This window comes from Falco punctatus (assembly GCF_963210335.1).
Source record: "Falco punctatus genome assembly, chromosome: 7".
NCBI lineage: Eukaryota > Metazoa > Chordata > Aves > Falconiformes > Falconidae > Falco > Falco punctatus.
In genome coordinates this window covers 71,633,088-71,654,536 of record NC_137587.1, presented here as the reverse complement: position 1 = coordinate 71,654,536, position 21,449 = coordinate 71,633,088, and the positions used below count along the sequence as shown (strand labels likewise).

General features: G+C 39.9%; 2 protein-coding genes across 3 annotated transcripts in view; one reads left to right on the top strand and one right to left on the bottom strand.

The window, feature by feature from the left end:
• Positions 1-18,054, top strand: part of REC114 (REC114 meiotic recombination protein) — a 56,443-nt gene extending 38,389 nt beyond the window's left edge. The window contains exons 3-6 of the mRNA XM_080397383.1: positions 10,258-10,341; positions 14,462-14,674; positions 15,296-15,364; positions 16,996-18,054. Coding sequence (XP_080253509.1) covers positions 10,258-10,341; positions 14,462-14,674; positions 15,296-15,364; positions 16,996-17,157 — 528 coding nt within the window. The 3' untranslated portion in view covers positions 17,158-18,054. The remainder of the gene's footprint in view (positions 1-10,257; positions 10,342-14,461; positions 14,675-15,295; positions 15,365-16,995) is intronic.
• Positions 17,272-21,449, bottom strand: part of NPTN (neuroplastin) — a 59,649-nt gene continuing 55,471 nt past the window's right edge. For both annotated transcript variants that reach the window (XM_080397366.1, XM_080397367.1), the window contains 3 exons: positions 19,379-19,400; positions 18,780-18,853; positions 17,272-18,341 (listed from right to left, as the gene is read on the bottom strand). In XM_080397366.1, the coding sequence (XP_080253492.1) occupies positions 18,793-18,853; positions 19,379-19,400 (83 nt within the window). In that variant the 3' untranslated portion in view covers positions 17,272-18,341; positions 18,780-18,792. The remainder of the gene's footprint in view (positions 18,342-18,779; positions 18,854-19,378; positions 19,401-21,449) is intronic.

Here is a 21,449-nt window from a genome sequence, read left to right as displayed (position 1 = left end):
CTTACTAATTGGATGCTTTTTAAATGATTAAAACTGTAGTATAATAATGTATTCTTATCTCTTCTGGTTTAAAATTGGCAAGCAGTGTAGTAAAATCAGTGCATTAATAGATGAACTATCTTGGTTTGTACTTTGTTTTCTTTAGGAAGATAAAGTCAGAGTGCATCTGTTCTTCAGTGGTGTGTACATTTTACAAAAGCCAAAATGAACCATTTTAGCTGCCAGCAAGCTCTGCGTTATGCTGATAATACTGTGGGTGGATGCATTTTAAAAAGTCCAGCAAAAAAAAATCAGTGTTGCATACTGAAAAACGTGAACTTCCAGACTTCAGCTGTTCTGTATTTCACATAGAACTTTTCTTTGTTCATTCTGCAGTGAGTAGTGATGTTAACTGAACTAATGCTTGCCTGAACTCAGTGCTGATCGGCTTCATAGTTGGTTTTCCACTAAAGTAGTATCAGTTGGCCAATATGCTAATGATAGCTCCCAATGTTTGCTCTCTTAGCAAGCATGGGTCCAACAAATACCTTTTTTTGGATGAAGGCATATTTTGTTGCATTGCCTAGTGGTTCTTGCATCAAACTTATTCATGTCAAGTGAAGATTTATGAAATACCAAAATAAATGTATTTTCTGTAAGGCACTCTCCTGTCAGTGTGAAAACAAAAGGAGGTAGATGAAATGTAGACACCAAAGAAGAGGATTCACTAAGTAAAAACTCAGTCAAAAGCTATGTACAATGTTCACTACACCATTTGCACAAAACTGAGGTAAAAGAGTTGTATAGAAATGGAATTCTTTATTTCATTGGTGGTTGGATTAACATGATCCATTCTAGGAAGAACATTCAAGTGTTCCTGACTTGGTATCAAAATATTTTCTCTGTAATGGATATATTTATGTATTCTCTTAGTCCTTTTAATTTTCTTAAAGCAAGAGTCTTAAGAAACCTTTTCCTTAAAGAATGGTAGCTGTTTAGAGCCAAGTGAGACTATTGACTCTTCTATGATCCATTTCTAAGAACGACTTTTATAAAATAGCAATAAAATAGTCACACATTCCAACAACTGATTTTTTTTTCCTTAGACATGCAGAAGACTACAGAGTTATTTTAATGAGCAATAAAATAGGAGAAAGCATGATGAAGTCCCTTCTAGAAGTCTTTTTACTAATGGAAGTTGAAATACTACTTTCTTGCCAAAAAGAATGGTACACTTTAAACCGGGCACATTATTAAAATACCTTGTGCTGTGTGCACTGCTCTGTGTACACACCTCTGGTGAGCTGCCATAGGTTTGAAACAATTGATTACAGTATCTGAGAATGCTCCAGAACTGCTTATTAAAGTACTTCCCTGCTACTGTAACAAATAATTGTGGACATGTTCAGTGTTTCCATCAGTTGCTCAAGGACACCAAAGTATTTATTTTAATGGCTAAATTTTGGGGGTATGCATTCAAGATCACTTTAAACATTCTTTAATGATGCTGCCAGGGACATACTTGAAGCTATCTTAACAAGGAAATGACTGCTTTCCTTTAAAAATACAATCTACTTCTCATGATCAGCCAAACGGAATGAAGAGGAGAGTAAATGGAACTTCAGAAAATGGAACATAAAAATTCCCGATGTGTAATGCAAATCAAAGGGTGTTTTGATTTGGTTTTTTTTAAACAACGTTCTTCAGTTGGAATTAAATTACATAACATATTTTTAGGACCCGTTCTTGCTGCAGTGTTGCCTAACAGACTGCATATTTTATGGTAGAAAAATCTCATACTGTAGATAATGGAATTTTACAGGAATATCTCAACAGCATCTCTGTAAATTTCTGGCCATACTTTCAAGATACACCATGTTCTGTTTAACACAACTCCTATTTCCTTTCCCTCCTTCAAATCAACACATCATGAAAACTATATTTTAGTGGTTTATTTGATACAATTAATTCTGGTGCTAGAATTCTTAATATACTATAAATTAAACAAATTGAAATTGTGAAGAGGACTTATTTAATAGGATAAAATTAATCTAGAGTAATTGATTTGTGACCTGATCTTTTAAAGTGTAGACTCAATGTCCTTAGTGCCTTCCTGGTCCTGTCATGACTTCTCATAAGCTAACAGTGCTTAGGATACAGTAGATTCTAACTCATTAATTAGGCAAGCATTCAGCAGACATTCTGATGTTCCTGATGCTCTCTTTGCAGTGCTAAAACTTATGCACCAGATTTTTGAGATGATATTCACAACAGTGCCTTGGGAAGATGAAGGTCCCCGTGCAATAAATAAGGACATTTGATGGAAACCTCGGGAAGTGAGCAGGTTGCTAATGCTGCTTAGTGGTAGTTGCAAAGCCAGAGGAAGGTGGTTCTTTTTATTAAAGGTCCTATGACTGCTATTTGAAAGAGCAGAAGGAATCTTAGTTTTACTGACTTATTCAGTACCACAACCATAGTTCAAAAATTTTAGTTTTAGTTTATTTTAACATGTGCTGTTGACACGATTGTTTTGGATAAGCTGAATATCTTTCTGCATTAGCTAGCCTGTTTCTTTGATACAATGATACATTCCTGTTGTATAATGATTACGTATTGCCAATTGGCAGCAGCAGAGTTTTAAGGGGTTCTGACCTTTACTTTCCTCTTGCCCCAATTCTTCTAAACCTAACTATTAGAACAGCTTTTAAAGAGTTGCTATGTGTATTAATGAAATGTATTTACCCTAGAGTTTAATGTATGGTATTGGTCTAGGGAAGTATATATTTTGTATTGGGAATTGGAAAAGAAATTGCTTAACTTGACTTACTGATGGGATGCCCTGAAGAGCTTTAGCCAACTAAATCCATGAGCACCCAGCTCACCTCTCTAAGTCCCTGATCAAGTATACTGTTCTAAAGATTAGATTAGCAAAAAAAAATATTCAGGTTCTCATAATGAAATAGCAAGGTTTGCCCTGAGTTAGGGGCTTATCTTCCCTATTCACTCCTTCAAGGGGCTATAGTTTTTACGTATCTGGATGGAGTCTTTCTAGAAAACTGACATCTGGCAGCATGTACTCTTGCACCCTACACTTTGCACTTTGGAAAAAGACATTCACTGGTTGCTGACTCCCCTGGGCAGGTTGTCTCGGGGCAGGGTGTGTGTGTGTGTGCTGCGTGTGTCCTGTATTTGCTATGTCATTTAGCTTTCCTGCTTCTGTAGAGACAGAGCACTCTGTTTAACAAGTTCAATCCTGATGTGTTCTTTTCCACAATCAAACAAGCTTAATAGCAAGATTTAAGATCCGGCTTCTAAGAGATTGGGGGCAAAAAAAATTGCATGTAGAAAGATAATGCAAAGCTTAATATCCTTTTATTCCTTATTACAGTTAGCTTGCTGTCTGTCTCCCTTGGTTCATTTTGATTGGGTTTTTTTTTTGCCTTTCACCTCTTGCCACTTCCTATTCTATATTCTGCGGATCTATTTGAGATGGCTAATGCTTACACTAAGAGCTAAGGTACATATAGCCTGGAAAACCCATGATTTCTGCTGTGGTGTCATCCCAACAATGTTGTATGTGACCCATTCGGATACTGACATGTAGCTTGGAAATTTTTGCAGGGACAACTTTCTACTTCCCCCACTCTACAAGTTGTCATGTTTGGGGATTATTTTTTTGGTCATGTTGATACTCCTCTCCCTTCAGTTTTCAAGACGGCTCATACTGCAGGAATAAACACTATTCTATTTGGCCTTATTTAGATCTCAGAAAAAGATACCAGTAAGGCAGATTTCTACTTCTAGGTGTGTTTAAAAAAATAATAATGAAGATCTGATTGGAATTGTCTTCAAAGTTCAATTTTCACAGCTTCTAACTTCAAGAATTACATTTTTATTTTATAGTCATTAATGAAAAGAACTTCCAGGTTTTGTATAGAATAAGCAGCTTTCTAATTTAAAAAGTGTAAAACGGCAACTCGCATTCTCTTTTGGGAAGGCAATGAGTTAAAAATTGGTATTTTTTCAGATATATGCATTTGATTTATAATCGATATGTGAAGTTTCAAGCATGCGCAGTTTCTTTTATTGTAATAACCTATTAATAACTAAATCCCTATCAAAGAGGTCACTATCAAAACACTTCCTTGTAAACATGTTTTCCAGTTTTGCTTAAGTTTTCTGAAAGTGCCTGTTTTGCCTGTCCTTTAGTGTTCTGTATAATACTTGGAACATAATTTACGAGCTTTTTCAGACTTACCTGCTCTCACATTCTTACTTTTACTGTCTCTTGAGATAATAGTTAATAGCAGTTTCTGAACTACAGTATTTCTATTCTGTTGCAGACTTTTATCTGATATATTAACCACATTGTGGAGATACCTGGAAATAATATTACCATTCCTTTGTTGCCAAATTAGTCACTTCTAAGAAAAAGTAAGGTGTTTTTCAGTATGTATGTTGAATAATAGTAGTACCTATAATAAAAAGGTCAAAAGCATTAGTATTTGTAACAATATTCACTATCGAGGTTTGAAGCGTGGGTTTTTTTCTGAAAAGATTTCTCACTGTACCTTACATCCTAGCGTGGTGAGTAGACCCGTGGTGTGGAGTTTGAGACGGGATGACACAGTATCTGGGCAGCGCCTCTGGCTGAGGAAAACGACGGGTTATTTAAGCCATCCTCACTGTTTTTGTGCAGTCTTGGACGAGCTTGCAGGTGGGGCGCTCGGAGCAGCAGAGCATTTTATCCTTCACCAGAAAAGTGCTTTCCCCAAATCTGTTACTTCATCCTGCAAAAGCCCCGTGAGGGGTACTGAGCCAGTTTTGCTCCCCAGTTGTGTCTTGGTAGCTTACCATGGGAAATGAAAGGATTAAGGAACCCACACAGGTGCCTCCCTGGAAACGGAGCCTGGTCTTTGGAATTAAAGATTGCTCTGTTTTCTGGGGAATTGTACCACGAGGCTGCCCAGCCTGAATCAGAATGGTGCAAGTGGGATGATGTCTGAGGCCTTTAGCTTTTCTCTTCTGCCATCTTGCTTCAGGTTTCACACAGGACCACTCTGGCAGCTATGCACTGGGATATTAATAAATACAATAAAATTCCTTTGATCTCATGCTGAACTCATCATTTCTTGCAAGTGCACATTCCCAGTCTGTGGGATACCCAGCTGACTCCTTAATCCATTCCATTATACAATGTGTACATTCATTTGGAACTGTGAACTCTGAGAATAAACTGTTTTACTTGCATTTTTTGACCCTATTATAAGTGACAGCCAAAACTGGAGAATGTGTCTTTGTGTGTGGCATTCTGGGTCTCTGTTTGTCTTTTTAAACTATGGGTTGTAATTTAAGGGCAAAGTATATAATGTTTGTGGCAAAAAGAAAAGTTTTTCTGGTTTTCTTCCTATTGTTTATGCATAGTTCAGTTTAATTTGAAAACCATCTGTCTCATGAATGAGTGGATCCAAACTAATTGATGCAAGCCAGCAGAGCTGAACTTTTACACAGATGACATTTCTTAAATACATATTAATTTTTAGTTATGATACCGTTGCCTAAAAGCCTTGCAATCTAATGTAAAATGGGTAGTCTGTTCCTGTGTTCCTACGTTGCTTAGCACCACAGGGTTTCTAGATGATACAATAATAAAAATATTCATAAATAACATGCAATACCTTCCAACATAGTTCACAGGCCTCATCATCCAGCAGCTTTGTGAATGCTGAAATATAAAATCAGAACAAAAGTATTTCCCAATTAATGACGCACTAGATGGCTGTAAGGCTAGGCCAGCATTGTTGGCTTCTCTGCCTCATTTGAGGTGAGGTCACATCTTGCCTGCTTCTAAAATACTTGGGAAATATGTCGCTTTGTTTTCTGCTTCAGCTTAATTCCTCTCAGGGTTCTTAATCTGAGAGTCTTAGTTTTTTGCCAGAGATGTATGAAACTGTTTTCCTTTAATACAGTGTTGTTATAAGTATGATTCTGGAGAATGACATAGGGAGTATATGCATGATTGAATGTTAATGATGTAACTTTGAAAAGCACTGCCATTTATCTTTTCAATTGTAAACATTGGAGGTCTTGAGTTCCCAGCCAGTTCTAGGTTGCCTTTTTGTCTATATTCCTGATTAATCTTATACTGCCATCTGGCTTTGCTCATGCTCAGTACTGCTCAGCACTGCCCACTGAATATAAAGCAGCTAAGGATGCTGCCTGCTGAAGGGGAACAGTGACCACAGCTGCTTTGTGCTCTGTATTGCTGTCAGCATGGTGGCAGCAGCAGTCTAGAGGGACTACTGCTTTTTTTTCTCTGTCAGCACATATGTCCAGGACAGATTTAAAGTTAATTCATTATCTCTAGAAAGGCACAAATAATAGACTACAGTTTCAATATATTGCCATGCAGTTTCCAGTATCTTCCCTGTGCCTCCTGGGTGCTGGCAGAGATCCTCTCGACTTCAAGCAATTGAACAAGGGGCATATTGATGGCAGTCTTCCTTTTTGTTATTCAGAATTCACTTACCTGACTTAATATGCAAGTTTATAATTATTTCACTGTTGACAAAAAGAGAACTGTCATTGTTAAGAAGAATCTTATTTTGTCTTAATTCAGGCAGCCTCGAATACAAGTCTGTGCTGACTGAGGTAACATGGAAAAGCCACAAGGAACAGAGCAGACCTTAACATGGTGCAAAATCAGTCTTATTTGCTGCGTAGAATTGTGGAAAATCTATGGTTACATTGTTTACATCAGTAATTGTCAGTATACTCCGGAACCACTAGAGTTCAGTTTGAGTGTTTCTGCAGACCTGAGTTTGTCTAAAACATTCCCTCTCCTTTTTCAGGTAGCTTCCTTGTGCCAAACCAAGTCTGTTGTATTGCTCAAGTACTGCACAGAGTTCTTCTATTTCGTTTAGCTATTCTTAGTTACTTGTTTCTGCTTGGGCAGTATACAGTCAGCCAAAGGTACAAGAGGAAAGGAAATACTTTCTGCTTTGTTCTTCAGTTAATTAAACTTGAAGTAAATTACATTTCAGTTAATCAGATTTTGGGGTTGGAGTGGAGTAATTAGGAGTACGTAAATAAAAATTTCAAATACTGTTTTTTCCCCAGCTTGTTTTATTGCAGAAACAGGACATGTAGAAGGATGACAGCCTGGGAAACATCAAGAAAATAGTTGGTAGGAAAGTTAAACATTGGCTGCCTGGTATGATTTCTTTGAAAACAGTTATTATTTTAAGGAGAAAACATTTGTTCAACCTACCTCTTACAGTGAAAGGAAAACCACTATAAAAATAGACAATATGGGGACAGCTCTTTTTAAACAAACACAGTTGGTGTGTATCAAAAAGAAGAACTACTTTAAATGAACAGAGTAAGCAGAAGTAGCTACAAGATAAAAGTGGCCTAGTGAAAAAAGAATGGGGTATTAGAATTGCTCCACTAACAGTGTTTTGGGGCTTGGCAGAGGAATCAGAGGATGACCAAGTGTCAGTGGAGAAACTCCCTATGACAGGAAGCAGTAAGCATAAGCAGCTGTGGTATTCCAACATGAAAATAATTTCCTAGGCTGGCTGGTTGTCCAGGATTCTGCCTGGTTGCTTATCTAGAGTGAGCAGTTCTGAACTGGCCCATACATTTTGAGAAAGTATGGATATTCCCCCCAATATAAGTAAGTTAAAAGATGTTCAACATTTACAGCTTTACATGACAGAAATAAGTCCTTGTGCTGAGATGAAACTCACCTGAAGTTAGCTTGAATTTATTTCACAAAAGATAAATATAATGCACTTGGTCTATTGCATTCCAAACAGTTAAGAACACTTACTTTCAGAATATTTGTATGAACATCAAGAATATAACCTTTCTGCAAGGGACACTTCAGATTTTTTTTCTGCTTTATATATTACAGTTCTACATACCCCATCTTTCTCTCTGTTCTGACCTGAGAGCCTATCCCCTGTCCCGTTCAGACTCATTGTGCAACCAGTTGTTTCCCTTCTTGGACACGCTGCTGGCTGTACCTCACTACTCTCACATCAAGTCTGTTTTCCTTGCTTGCTTCCTTAGTAGATCCCTTCTAGCAACTACGGCAGCAGGAGCACAGCACAAGCTGATAAGCATCGTAGATGGATGTCACTCCACGCCTCCTCTAAAGTATTTCTTGTACACAAACAAATCGGCATTTTGTACTTTGTACAGCCATGTAATAAGACCTCTTTGCAATCCACATGCACAATTGATGCCGATTTTTTGCTGTTGCAGATGCTGCTATTCCCATGCTTTTGGCATGGAAATTCTTGACTTTTGATGTAACTTTCTGCTCTGCACAACTGCGAGCTTAACTTGCTGATGCTTTTCCATTTTCAGCATTAAACAATATTTTGAACTCTGCACGGCCATGAATGTCCTCAGCAAAATTTCAAAGTAATATTTTCTACAGTGCCATTGAAAATTATATGTGAAGTGCTACTGATTATTCTGGAAGTGTTCTACCAGTGCTGCACTTTTTTCTTAGCCTACTAATCTCATCTCATTCCTCAGGCATTCTGCTCAGTATCTCCCCGCAACTTTAATGTCCATATACCAAGCTTACATTGGGCAGGTCCATTGAAAGAGGCTAGCGCGGCACACCCTGAAGGCAAGGGGTGCTAAAATGCCAGATGTACAGAGCAGTAAGGGTATTTCACATTTCCTTCACTATGTCAGGCATAAATTCTGACTATATAACAAACTGACCTTCTTCAGAGACTTCCTGCTATCTGGCATCAGAAAGATTTTGTTATGTGGCAGGTGGGTGCCCTCAGCGTGCTGGACACAGCCTCCTGCTCCACTGCTTCAGCAGTCCAGCCGCATCATGTACTATGGCTGGAGAACACCGACTTACCAGATAAGGCGCTCTTTGCTGTTGTAAGGTCTATCATTTGCCGTTTGTCCCTCTTAAGATCCAAATTCCTGTAAAAGTAGAGGACAGCTTGGTACTTCCCATCAGTCACAAAGTGAGGTCTTAGCAAGTCCTACCTTGAGGCATTTTGAGTGTGTTCAGTGCCTGCAGACATGCTGCAAGCGACTGGCCTGTCTTACCTGCTGCCAGCACCTGTTTTTACAGCGCAGAGGGAAACTAGTTTCTCCTCTTGACCTCAAGTCTTTTGGGAATGATACTTGCATGCGGCCTTACTGTGCTAGAGTCTCCCACAGGACGTGTCTAATCAGCTACGTGTCTGTGATACAGTTTGCCTTTGATTCAATTCTTCAATCAGTTCCAGACATTCCTCTTGTAAAAGTTCAGTTTGAAATCTACATGCAACTGTTACACGGGACTACAAAGCCAGTGCCAGCATGTCAGAGTAGCAGCGTCTTACTGAGGTGCTTTCTTGTACCAAAATAGAATGGCAGATGGTTCCCCAGCCTGGACCCGCCCAAGATGGGTAGTAGCTCTGGCAAAAACTGCTGGCAGTCCGAGATGGACATAGCTTATGGCTCTTGACCCTTTGCACACCTATGAAAAGCAGCCTGTGTGAAAAGCCACGGTCATTGAAAGCATTAGGAGTTCAGATAAAACAGGTAGGTGATTTGCACCCTGCCCTTCAATCTGTTTGGGTTATTTTTCCCCCTAGACTTTGCTAGCTCATGACTATGTGGTAGTCTGTGAAAAGTACCTTGGGAGACACGGTCCATTGCCTTGAAATTTTTATATGACTTTTTCAGCTTTCAGTGTATTTTTAGAGAATGCCAAGCAGTCCCTCTTTTTTGAAGAGACTGACAGTTAATGCAGCTGGAGTGTAAGAACACCTTTATAAAGTTATCAAAGCTGCTGCTTGTTTACCTAAGCTGCATCTGGAGGAAATGCCTCTCTGGACCTTAGATAAACCAGCTGCTTTCTTCAGGTTTCTTCCCATTCTTCAGGTTTGCCTGCCCTCTGCTGCCCTCTCGGGCAACTTCACGGGATGCGGAAGAATTTAAAGCTCTCTGTTGCAGCCGTTTTATTAAGCATTTCATGGAGACTTTAATAACATGCACAAATATAAATGTAAAACAAATGGAGAAGTTAGAATGTACCTTGACATAGTGGTGTTACTGGAACTACAGATTCAGATATAATCCCCTAGTGTTGTAAAAATTACATGCTGGCAATCATTTTGACAGATGCAAAGGTTGATGTATGCAGATGACTAACCTTCATTAGAGATTAAATTACATCACATAACTTCTGTGTACCTCTGAATGTTGCATGTTTGCTATGTAAGTAGTTTGTGTTCTGCTTTATTTCAGGAAGGCTTTTCATTAATTGATTCCTGCAAGTGGCTAAAGATAGTAAGAAGAGCAGACTGCCTGCTGCTTTGTGCACGGTCAAAGGTAACCTGAGTTGCTTTTGATATTTCTAATAGCTAACACAGTTCTGTGTAAGATTTCTTAACATTGAATAGATTTAACTAGAAGTTCTGAGATCCTGTAAACTGCCAATATAAATGAAAATATTTTTTTCTCTAAATATTGAACAAGAATGAATTGAATCATCCTAATGTCTCTTATAACTGCTAATATTCAGGTCTTTTAGATGGCTTTCTGAGAATCAACTACTAAGACAGCTAGACCAGTAGCTATTTTAGAGTCTATCTGCTGTGGCTAACAATTAAAAAGATAAGCGATTCTCTTACATGTACAGAAGCATGCTACCTCCGTAAGTCATACTTCACTTTGGCAAACAGAGTATCTAAAACAATTATTTAGCTATTTTGTGGCCCCTGACACGTGGCAGAGTAGCGCAGGCTGGCGATTCAGGCATTTGGTATTCCAGGCAAGGAAAGAGGCCTAGGCTTCTGCTCTTCCCCTCAGATCTCATGAAAAGTGGTTGGTTAGCCTTTAAATAATGAAATGGCACTTGCTTGTTACCAGCTTACCTACAAATCTCGGTTTTCTTGGTTCTTAGATGAACTCAGAGAAGCTTCTTACTTCTCTGCAGCGAGCACTCACAAGGATTTCCAGAAACAAAGCCTGTTTCAAAGGCAGAGGAACTCTCCCTTTTCCCTGGATAGTTTCTGGGCTTTGTTGTTTCAGCAGAAACACCTGCCTCTAGTTTAACTCTCTCTACTTAACAAGAGAATTCATTTAAGTCAGAAACAGGAATTCTAGAGAAAGAAGATGAGCCCCTTGTTCAGTAACTGCTAGAGGCCAGTTTTAACTGTTTGCCCCATTCACAGAACTATTAAGGCATACAAACACCTCAAGTATTCTGAGATGTTCTGGTATTCTCCCCTGACAGGAACTGTGTCACAGACCGAGTTATAGTAATTGCAGATAATAGCAATATCCAGAATAGCTGAAAACTGTAAAAATTCCTGTTTAGTTACACTTTGATCCTTTTTCTGATTTCTTTTATGGAAGATGCATAAATATTCTTTATAGGATGCTACAAACCAAACAATATAGTTTGTAGAGGGGAGAATGTCTCGCTAATTGCAAGATAAAAGCAGATGTGAGGCATAATAAACATTGTTTAAATATAAGGACTCCTCTTGTTTCAGAATAAGCCTAGTCTAATGGTGGCACTAGGAACTGCATAATTATCTTAAACTGTTTTAAATTCATGGGTTATGCTTGCCTGAAACCAAAATGCCTTTGCTGTCTGATTTTTGTCAGATTCGTATAAAATGTGGAGTATCACTGAAGACTATCAAGTTGTTGCAGTAATTAGTTCTGATGAATTAGGAGATCATCAGTTTCCTTTACAGTTAATAGAACCAGTTCCCCAGCACCACGTTAAGGGATTCTGCGGCATCTCACAAGAAACAAAATCAACATCACAATCACTTTGAGGCTTGAACAAAGCTCTGAGGGACAGTTCAGAAAAGGAGGAATATTAACATAGTCTTAAATGAATTCAGTGCATCTAAATGTTTACTTACAATAAATTCTCATGACTTAAACTGGATCTAGTGGCATTGCAGTGGTCATATCCTATGGTTTCTCTACTTTAAATCCTAAATTGTAGCTGAAGTGATTCCTTAAATACTGTCAGTGTATATAGCTTTCTTGATAACCTTCAAAAATATTTTTAGAAATTCAGGAAGCCAGCCACACTGTGTAAGGGGTTACATCTCAACCCTGCTAGACCTAAGTAAGGAAAAAGGCAAGCAGAAGCCATTTAAGCAGAGGAAAACAAGCAAGGCCTTCAAAAAACAGTTCCTGTATCTGAACACACATGGCAACCAAGGAGCATGGGCAACAAAATATTACACTACCATTTATCTTGTATTCCTGGTTTTTTTAAGTCATGAATATTACATTTATAGTGAAACTAATCATTACTTAAGAAACATGATTTTAATAGGGCACTGTGGACTCTTATCTAGCAGAATGAGTCTCTAAACTGTATTTGGAGAAACTTAGCATTAATATACTTGAAGGAACAAGACATGTAGAGAAGACACCTGTTGCAGATCACTATTGAAACTCAGCTGTACTAGTGGAAATTTTATTCAGCGAAGCACAAGCGTCTAATTCTGAAGCCGTACCGCTCAGATACACACTTGTGTCTTATGCTCAGCTGAAAGCAACAGCTGTGTGGCTGTGACTGCCCTTTATGCAGCTCCATCTCTAGTAATCACTTATCTCACATTAGTCTTTGATGTGCCTCTATGTATAAAAACCTTTCTACATGAATCTGTAGTAGCAAGACAAATGTTCTTAAAATTCTGCTAGTACATCATTTCCCACGCTGTTTTCATTGAACTCGTCCCCTGCCCCAGTGTGGGAGGAGGTGCAGATCTGACCATCCGAGTGACCTCAAAGTTCTTTAATACTTCAACTCTTGTATGGTGCAGGTGTTACTGCCCAATAGTCATCTATGCTAAAACTTGAGATCATCTTAGCTGAATTTGAGCGTGCTCTTTCCATAAAGGAAAAAAATGTTTAATTTACAAAGTCTATTGTTTATAAACAGCAACCTTAAGTATTTCACGGTCCTTGTGAAAAAGCAGAGGGCAATACAAATTGCTCAGACTGAAAAGTGATTTGGGGATTTTAGGGGTAACTAAACCAAGTGGTCCCTGCAAGTCTCCAAAGGAATTCAAATTAAGATGGAAGTTACCTTTCTGTCATAACGAGAACTCACCTGTCTGGCGTATCCAGATCAGTTCTCGGTTACATGATGCTGACCCAGTTAAGTTGACATCTTGGTTAATTAAAAACTGGGCACTGGTAAAATGAGTGCTACAGTCTGGACTGCTTTGACATATTTCTCTTTAAAAGGCACTGACAAGCTTTTTTATCCTTACAATGCCCTAAAAATCAATTTATGCAACACAAGCATCTTAAAATAACATGCATGTAAACATACAGGCTATCACAAAGAGCTGACTCATCTTAGAGAGCAAAATCTTTAAAGTGAAATATGTCCGTGTACCCATGTAATCAGCAGCCTTGCAGTATGTCTAGTCATTTAAAAAAATGGTTTTGACATTGAAATCTAAGAAAGATGAAGACCTAAATAAGCTAGGTCAGTCCAAGGAAAACTTGCTTCTTTTCTAGTACTTCAACTGTTTTAAGTTTGGAATTTCAAGATCAAACTGAAAGTCCCATTAATTCACTTCCTAAACAAGAGGATTCAGCATACACCTGCCTTACATTGGCTCGATGTGCTTAGGATGAGCTTACCAGGCACAGCAGGCTCTTCAGTCACATCTTCAGTGCAGTTTGCTGAACCTCACGTACTCGGAAGACATAAAATACAGTACCAGCCCCACAATCTACACCGAGGGGTCCGAACTATCCGGGGTATTTTTAGTATTATTTCACTATAGTAAGTAATGCATTTGAGTTTCTGATGCTCCTAATCAACTGTGTAAGCTAGTTTGAGGAACAGCAGCATTCATTTGGAATGCCAAGTGAATTTATGTTCAGCTCTGCACAGCAGACCAGGTAGGCAGGTAAGGCTGGGTTTGATGCACGCAGTAACATAAATCCTACATGGAACATCCCATTCCCAGAACTTTTCGTTTAGATTCCAAAGTTAACTTCTGCCTGCTTTAGTGTAATTTAATTTTTTGTCTCACACAACTGTTCAGAGTTGACATATGCTTATAGGGTGCTACTTGCAGCAACAAGAACTTGATTTCCCTGCTATGAGTGTAAAAACTGTTGTCAGGGTGAGGTTTGTTCACTTGGCTAGACCTTGAATTAGCTGACAAGTGGCCCTGCACACTTACCATTTTCTTTTGGTGTTTTTTTTTTGTTTGGTTGGTTTTTTTTCTTTTTTTCTTTTTACTGATTTTTGAACTGTAATCATAGTCTTCTGGATTACCTGCTGGGAAAAATAAAGATACAGCAGGGAAAACTTGTTTGTTTGTTTTTAAATTGGTGCAGTGACCCAAAAACGTATCACCTTCTTCCTAACTGTAACGAATAGGAATTTAATAAATCAAAACAGCTTGAGGGGATTCACAGTTTATTTCATGTCTTTTTGGGTTTTGAGCAGAATGAATGCCGCATGTTACGTGTTCAGTTTGGTGGAGATTCAAAAGAACAGATGCTGGAACACTGCTGCAATTGCGTTCAGAAACTCACAGAGTACGTACCTGTTGAAGTAACTGATGAACAAAGCCAGAAGCTCTACCACAGTCTCAGTCAGCAGGCTAATGGTGAAAGTCAAGTGAAGGACACCGAACAAAAAGCATCAGTACTATACATAGTAAGTAAGCTTGAACATATAGACAGAAAAATAGAAAAATAACCAGCTATTAGCATCAGACTTTCACAGCTAATAGTCAAGATTTATTGTTTGTTCTTCAAGCAGATTACTTATACTTTGGGCTTTGCTCACTTCTTGAGAAGCTAAAGCCAAGAATGAAAGGTGAGTTTGCCATGGCAGAATGCTACTGAACAGCAACAGTCGTACTGTTGGTACCAATAATGTTGTTGCTCTACAAGTTGGGCTGAAAACTTCACTCAGGAAATAGAAGTGACAGCTTAGACAGTCTTTTCAGTGATGTGGCCCATGGGAAGGAAAAAAGCATGTTCCTGGCGAGCGTTCAGACACGGTATTTTTTGAAGTTGCTTCCAGTCAGTAGTTTAATAGTTATCTTAGTTTAGACATGACAGTTTTAACTACAGGCCAATTATTTAATGTCTTTCATTTTTAAAGATTTGAGCAGATGTGCGTTCAGGTTCCATAAAAAGATGCCTTTTCACTGCATAAGGTAGCTGAGCACATTCTCTTCCCGGTATCTCTAAAAATGGAACTACTTCCCTTCTTGCACATACCCACACTCTGCCTGGTAACCAGCACTTATTTGCATTTGATATTTTTTAGCCAGATGAGCCTCTACCAGATTCCTGTACAAGCCTCGGAAAAAGAAGACCTGTAACACAGCTAGCGCAGGTAAAAGAAAAAATACTAATTACTATTTAGGCCCTGTAACTGAATCTTTGGGGCACAGAGACCGAGCTATCTCATATGCTGTAAACATCTGGTAAATGTCTTCACTGAACATCAGGATGCCATCATCTATACCAGCAAAACCACAGGATCTTGTGTAACAATCTACAGCTAGGAAATAAGCTGCAAAACCAGGTATTTGGTGGTGTAGTTACTCCGTTTGCATAAGAACAAACCACACAAGAGAGCACACAAATACCCAGAGGCCACATCCAAATAAATGGCCCTGTCACTCTTGACTCTGCAGAACTGATTTCTGCAGTCAGAGCTGAAGTCTGAAACCACCGATCTTCCCTGCCCCACAGCACAAGATCCCCGATTCAGCTGGTGGCTTCGCTGGGAAGCCCAGTGTAAAGCCATGTTTAAAAATAACTTGTTTACTGTGAATTTGGGACAGCAGAAACAGATAACTGAGGAGAAAACGCCGCTCGTTCCAACCTCTGCTCTTCCGCAGTTGCATCTATGGGTCTGTCTCACCCTTTTCCCATATCCACAGGGTATGTCCCACCAGTGGTATCAGGGACAATTCCTACGCTCCCTACTAGGAATCTGTTATCCTCTAAACTCAAGGACAGCTGCTCAACACCCCTGTTCTCAGGAAGAGCTCCCCGTACTCGCCAGCCAGTGCCGAGAGTCGTAGCACACGTTATGCTGTGTGACTCCCAACAGTTCTGTTGTTATTGTCCTTGTACAACGCAGTGAGCCTGCTCCAACAAGCAGGAGTGATCAGACAAGGCAGTTTACCTTTAGCAACTGCTATTTTTTGTGACCAGTTACTGTTTTAAGGGGCAATATTAGGAAACATAAATTAACACCACTGTAAACCCCTTCTAACCCCTGCTCTTCTGTAGTCCCTGTACAAGACGGGAGCACGATACCTGCTCCCAACCAAGCTTTCTACCAGCAAGGCCTGGTCTTCATTTGCTGTACACACTCCTCCTCACTTAATCACCAACAAATTCCCCAGCACAAAGACTCCTTGACATCAGTAGTTTCCTACATCCTCCTCTACTTCTGTATCAGCTTAACACCGCTGCACTCTGGGCTGGGGTCTCCTGTGCCCCGGCCCACAGGCTTGCTGCAGTTTGCTCAGGGCTGAGCTGTTTCTCCCCACTTAGCTTTGGAAATGCCCTTTCAGCTGGTGCCCTGGAACACTGGAGCTAGATTTCTCCGTTTCCACCACCCCAGGAAGCTAGCAGAAGCATTGGTTTTAAGCACTCTCTTGCAGACTTTTTAAAAAATATACTCAACAATCTTTAAAGGTTATTTTTTTTTCCTCCACCAGGAAGACAGCAATAGTGCAAGAGGAACTAACAATAAGATTTGTTGTTTATTTTTTCCCCTCCTCACAAGCCAAACACAGCTACAGGTTCCAGTGTGCTGGTCCAGCTGCCCTGCCCTGTCCCAGGCTCCAGCAGCAGAAGTCAGGCCTGGAGCCAACAGCACTTGGCCTCTCCCCACTGGCGTTGGCGGGACTCTGCTCAGCCTCCCACAGGCCGCACCGCTACACGCACCACGCGCGTTAACCTCTCACATCCAAGGTGAGTGCAACGCCTGGTTTTTTGCTTCCACAGTCTGTGCTGGAACGGCAGCCGGAGCTCCCCGCTGCCCATTGGCATTCCACGTGGCGTGCGCAAGAGCTGGGGCCCTTCATTCGCTTATGTCTTTTGGATCAGAATTTTCCAGCTTTTGTGGAAGACGTGGAGAAGGAATTGAAAAAACTCACAGAAGGCTGAGAAACACCAGCTTATTGCCCCAGGAACAGACACTCCGGGATGCCAAGCACTAAGGATACACAGTCTGTGTGTGTGATCACCGAGGTGTCATTAAATAGTTGAAAGAGTCTCATATGTTTTTTTTGTTAGTGTTTTATTTTTAAAAACAGGTGAATCCACTTTTTATACATCATTGCACTTCAACAAATACACAGAACACAAGTTCATGCATCTACAGTTACGCACATCATGAGAACCCTGTTAGGTCTATTTCTACAATCTTTAAATCATGAGAAATTACAGTGTCAAACTAAAGAGTATAACTAGTTGCATAGAATATCACCATGCTGTAACATTTCATCATTTAAACAAAAAAAAATTATAAAAGTTTGCCTGAATTGAATGTACAAGAATATGTTGAACACATCAGTGCAAAAGGATTTGAGAATTTACATGAGTTAACAAAAAAAAAAAAATCACTTAAAAAGCAATCATATATATATATTTATAAACTGAAGGTTTGTTTTTGTTTTCAACTGCATTCCACCATGTTGAACCATTCCAGCTTTTAAAGTCTGATTATAGGACACCCAAGTCTCTCTATATAGGTTAAGCCCTTAAGATAATTTCAATTTATATTACTTCTTTAAGTACCAGAACAGTATAATTCTCTCATCTTTCAGACATACAGTAAGGAATGAATATCAGCAGCTTAAAAATGAAACACAATTACTGTATTTTGGTTCTCCCCCTCCCCCAAAATATAAATATATACTGTATATATTTTTAAGTTTTGCTGTACTTTACAAAAAGTATCACTAGATGGCAGCGGTGCGTTTTAGAGCTTTGCCAAATTTAACAGCTACAGGAAGTAAAAAATGGCGCATGCTGAACTGACTTACTACTACTACTACTGTCTAAATAGATTAAAAGGGGAAAAAAAAGCAACATTCACAGCACATCAAGCCCAAAATAGTTTACACCTTCTACACTGAAGCATTATTTGAAATTGATCTGGCTAGGTCATCCTTACAGGAGAGGCTAAATAAGGCATGCTTTAGACAGTCATATTGTTGCTCACTTTAAAAGGAAAAAAAAAAAAAAAAAGAAAAAAAAAAAGACAGAACTGGAGTTCTAGAACCAAGAGTTCCAACCCTTAAATTTAGCAGGTCATATTGCCATCAGTCTCTCAGAAACTTAAAGCTCTAAAAAAGAAATGAGAAAAGGTGCTAGTCAATGCCTGGCAGCATTTTCAACATCCCGTGCCATTAAGAACGTGCAATCAAAGCGCTTAACATCCGTTTCGGTCTTAAATGCAGAGAGAGGCTTCCCAACCAAGGCTGGCTTCCAGGTTTTAAGGTTGAATGAGGAAGGGTTTGGGGGTTGGGTTTTTATTAGCAGTAGCAGTGACTATGTACAGTTCGACAGCTATTGGATCATTAAGCTACCTGCATATTTTATGAAAAAAAACTTTTGATAACCCCCAGTGCGCTGTGAAGCCTGGCAGGACGGGGAGTGCTGCCCCCTGAGCGCCTGGTAGCTTGGGAATACACAGAACGAGTGACTGTTACGCACCCCAACCACTACAGAAAAAGGAGGAGCTTAGCCTGCCCGGTTCAGAGATGCGTGCGAGCCATACTTACATGATAAGCATTTTTAATTTGTGTTTCTCTGGCGTAAGTTTTTATCTTTATGATTGTTTGTAGAATTGGTTTTCCTAGAGAAAGAAATAATAAAAGAATGCACCAAAATCAGTCACAAGTGTAGGGAACAACAGCTTTGCACACGCGTGAAACCATTCCATCCTTCCACCTCTTCAGTGGCTGAAGGCAATGCAGCCTCTGGACCACATGTCTTGCCCCCTCCTGGCCCAGAGCAATGCACCCCCATGCCCATCACTTCGCTCCCTAGGCTCACCGCAGCCTTTTCACAACTGAAGAAGATGGTTTGGGTTGGGTTTTTTTGCTTATGATTTTATAAGTAAGTATCAAACCGGCTACAGCAGGCAGCCAGGGAAAGCACATGTCACTTCAGCACAAATATTTCTCTCCTACTCCTTCCGGATGTTTTCCAAGCAAGGCCCTTGCAGAGAGCACTTCTCTTTACTCCAGCGTAACAACCCACAAAGCAAAGGGTCCGCTACCATCAGCAGCGTCACCCAAAATGTCAATCCTACGTACCGTGAGCTCCCATAAACCCTCAGATTAAGCCAAGCAATATTTTTTTCTTAAAATGCACTTACATTGGCCCAGCTGGTTCATCATCTGCAGAGAGGATTCCGATGCAATCCAGGAAAAGACAAGGAAAGAAAAAGAGAGTCAGTCTTTGCACCGTATGCCAGCTGAACTGCAAACAGCAAACTGATCTATCTACAGCATTAAAGGCCATTCCACTTGGTAGTGCAAAGATTCATGAAGTTATTTTTCTGGATTCAAGTTTTAATGGCAGGTATGTTGCTTCAATGGTTTTAGTTAACACTTTGAATGCTTGTCATGAAGAACTGCAACTGTAGCGGACAGATTGTTGCAATATGGTCAGACTCATCTTGTCCCCAAGTTCCAGTGGTTCAATCTCATAAAAAATAGATGAGAAGACAAACCAACGTTTCAGTTGTAAAATCCTGCTGTTTGTTTTCTTGCATTGATTTTTTTTTTTTTTTTTTGTTAAATGTATCTTATATTTTTTTAAAGCCATTCTTCAACTGCTGATGGGTCACTACTGGTATATACACCACAGGGTATATACACCATATGCTTATCTTCCTCCATGGATGATTTAACCTCTACATACTCCATTTTTCTCAGTGCCTAATTAGAAGGGACCAGGTTAGGCAGAGGCCGGAGGTGCAATACTCTATTCAAGTATCCAGAGGCAGTCCTCGGGCAGCAGCAGGCACTGCTCGTGTGTTCGACAGCGCACAGGGCTCAAAGCACCAGGAAAAGTCGGGGCTGTTGCAATACCTCCAGACACCAGACTTCAGCTACAGGAGACTGACAGCATTGTTCTGCCTGTGGCTCTTGGCAAAACCATTCTCGCTTAAGAATTGGAAAAAAAAAAAATATCTGCCAATGAGTATGGTTTCACATTAGCTCTTTCATGACCAATTGAACTTTTTTTTTTTTTTTTTTTTTTTTTAAGGCTAACACACCTTATTTTGCTCTCAAGCTGCAGTACAGAAGACAGAAGTGCGTTTGAACAGCAGTACAAAAATCGATCCAGAAAGGCAACACTCCTGTATTTTGGGGAGACCAATTCAGGACCTGCCATTTTCGGCATTCAACAGTTGCCGTCCCTCCTTGTGCTAGAGGGAGTTTTTCACTGAAGTCTTTAAGAAACTCTCAGCAGGATTCCACAAGGGTGCTTAGTGCACATGAAGCAGTTATGGAAACTACAGTCTTAACAGTGTAGGCATCCGCATGAGCACACGCTAGGAGTAATGTCGGTCAGAGGGGACATTACTCCACCTGTACCTTCAAGGCAACGGATAGGCAAAGCCACCGCTAGCACAGACAGTGACCGGAACAAAAAAATATTTCAAAAAAATAAAAGAACTAACCACAAATCAAGAGCTTTACAGCCAAAATAACACACTAGCGACACACCAGTGTCCACAGAAGTCCATTACCAGCAACAGTACACTATCAGACAAGATACAGAGAGAACTAGGACTAGTAAGGACAACCAGACATCAATGTGCTGTTGTATATACAGTGGAGATATACAGACACACATCAGGTACTGAAACACAGAGCACGGTAGAGTAAATCTAGAACTTCCTTCCACAAGTATCTTTTGATTCACAAAAGATCTTAAAGCAGGCTGTGCTTGCCCTCCACACGCGGGGTGGGAAGAGCCCTTCGTCCCCCAGGTCAGTACTGCTACCGATGCCATTCTGCTTTAAGACTCTGCTGCCTCAGCTTTCTAACAAGCATCATCGACATCTTTGAGAGTTTGTTTGGGTGGACTTCAGAAATACCAGACTGCACCATTAAGATACAAGCTCTCTCTTGCTAGAAAATAACCATTTTTCCTTCTCTGTTGAAATATTTCAACGCCTAGTTCAGGTAAGTAGTTTTGTGTGGTTAAAAAAAAGATTCACATATATAAAGGCTGCCATGGGGTGTTTTTCCTAACAAAGATCCAACAAAAATGTCTATTGAAATACTTAAGATTATACGGTGGATCACCACCACTCGTCCCTTCCCATCTATCACCTGAACAGATAAAATAAGCCCGAGGAGGGAGAATTTCTCTGTGCGTTACTATCCTGGTCAGCCATTCACCTGCTGGCAAAGCACCCCCAGAACAGTACA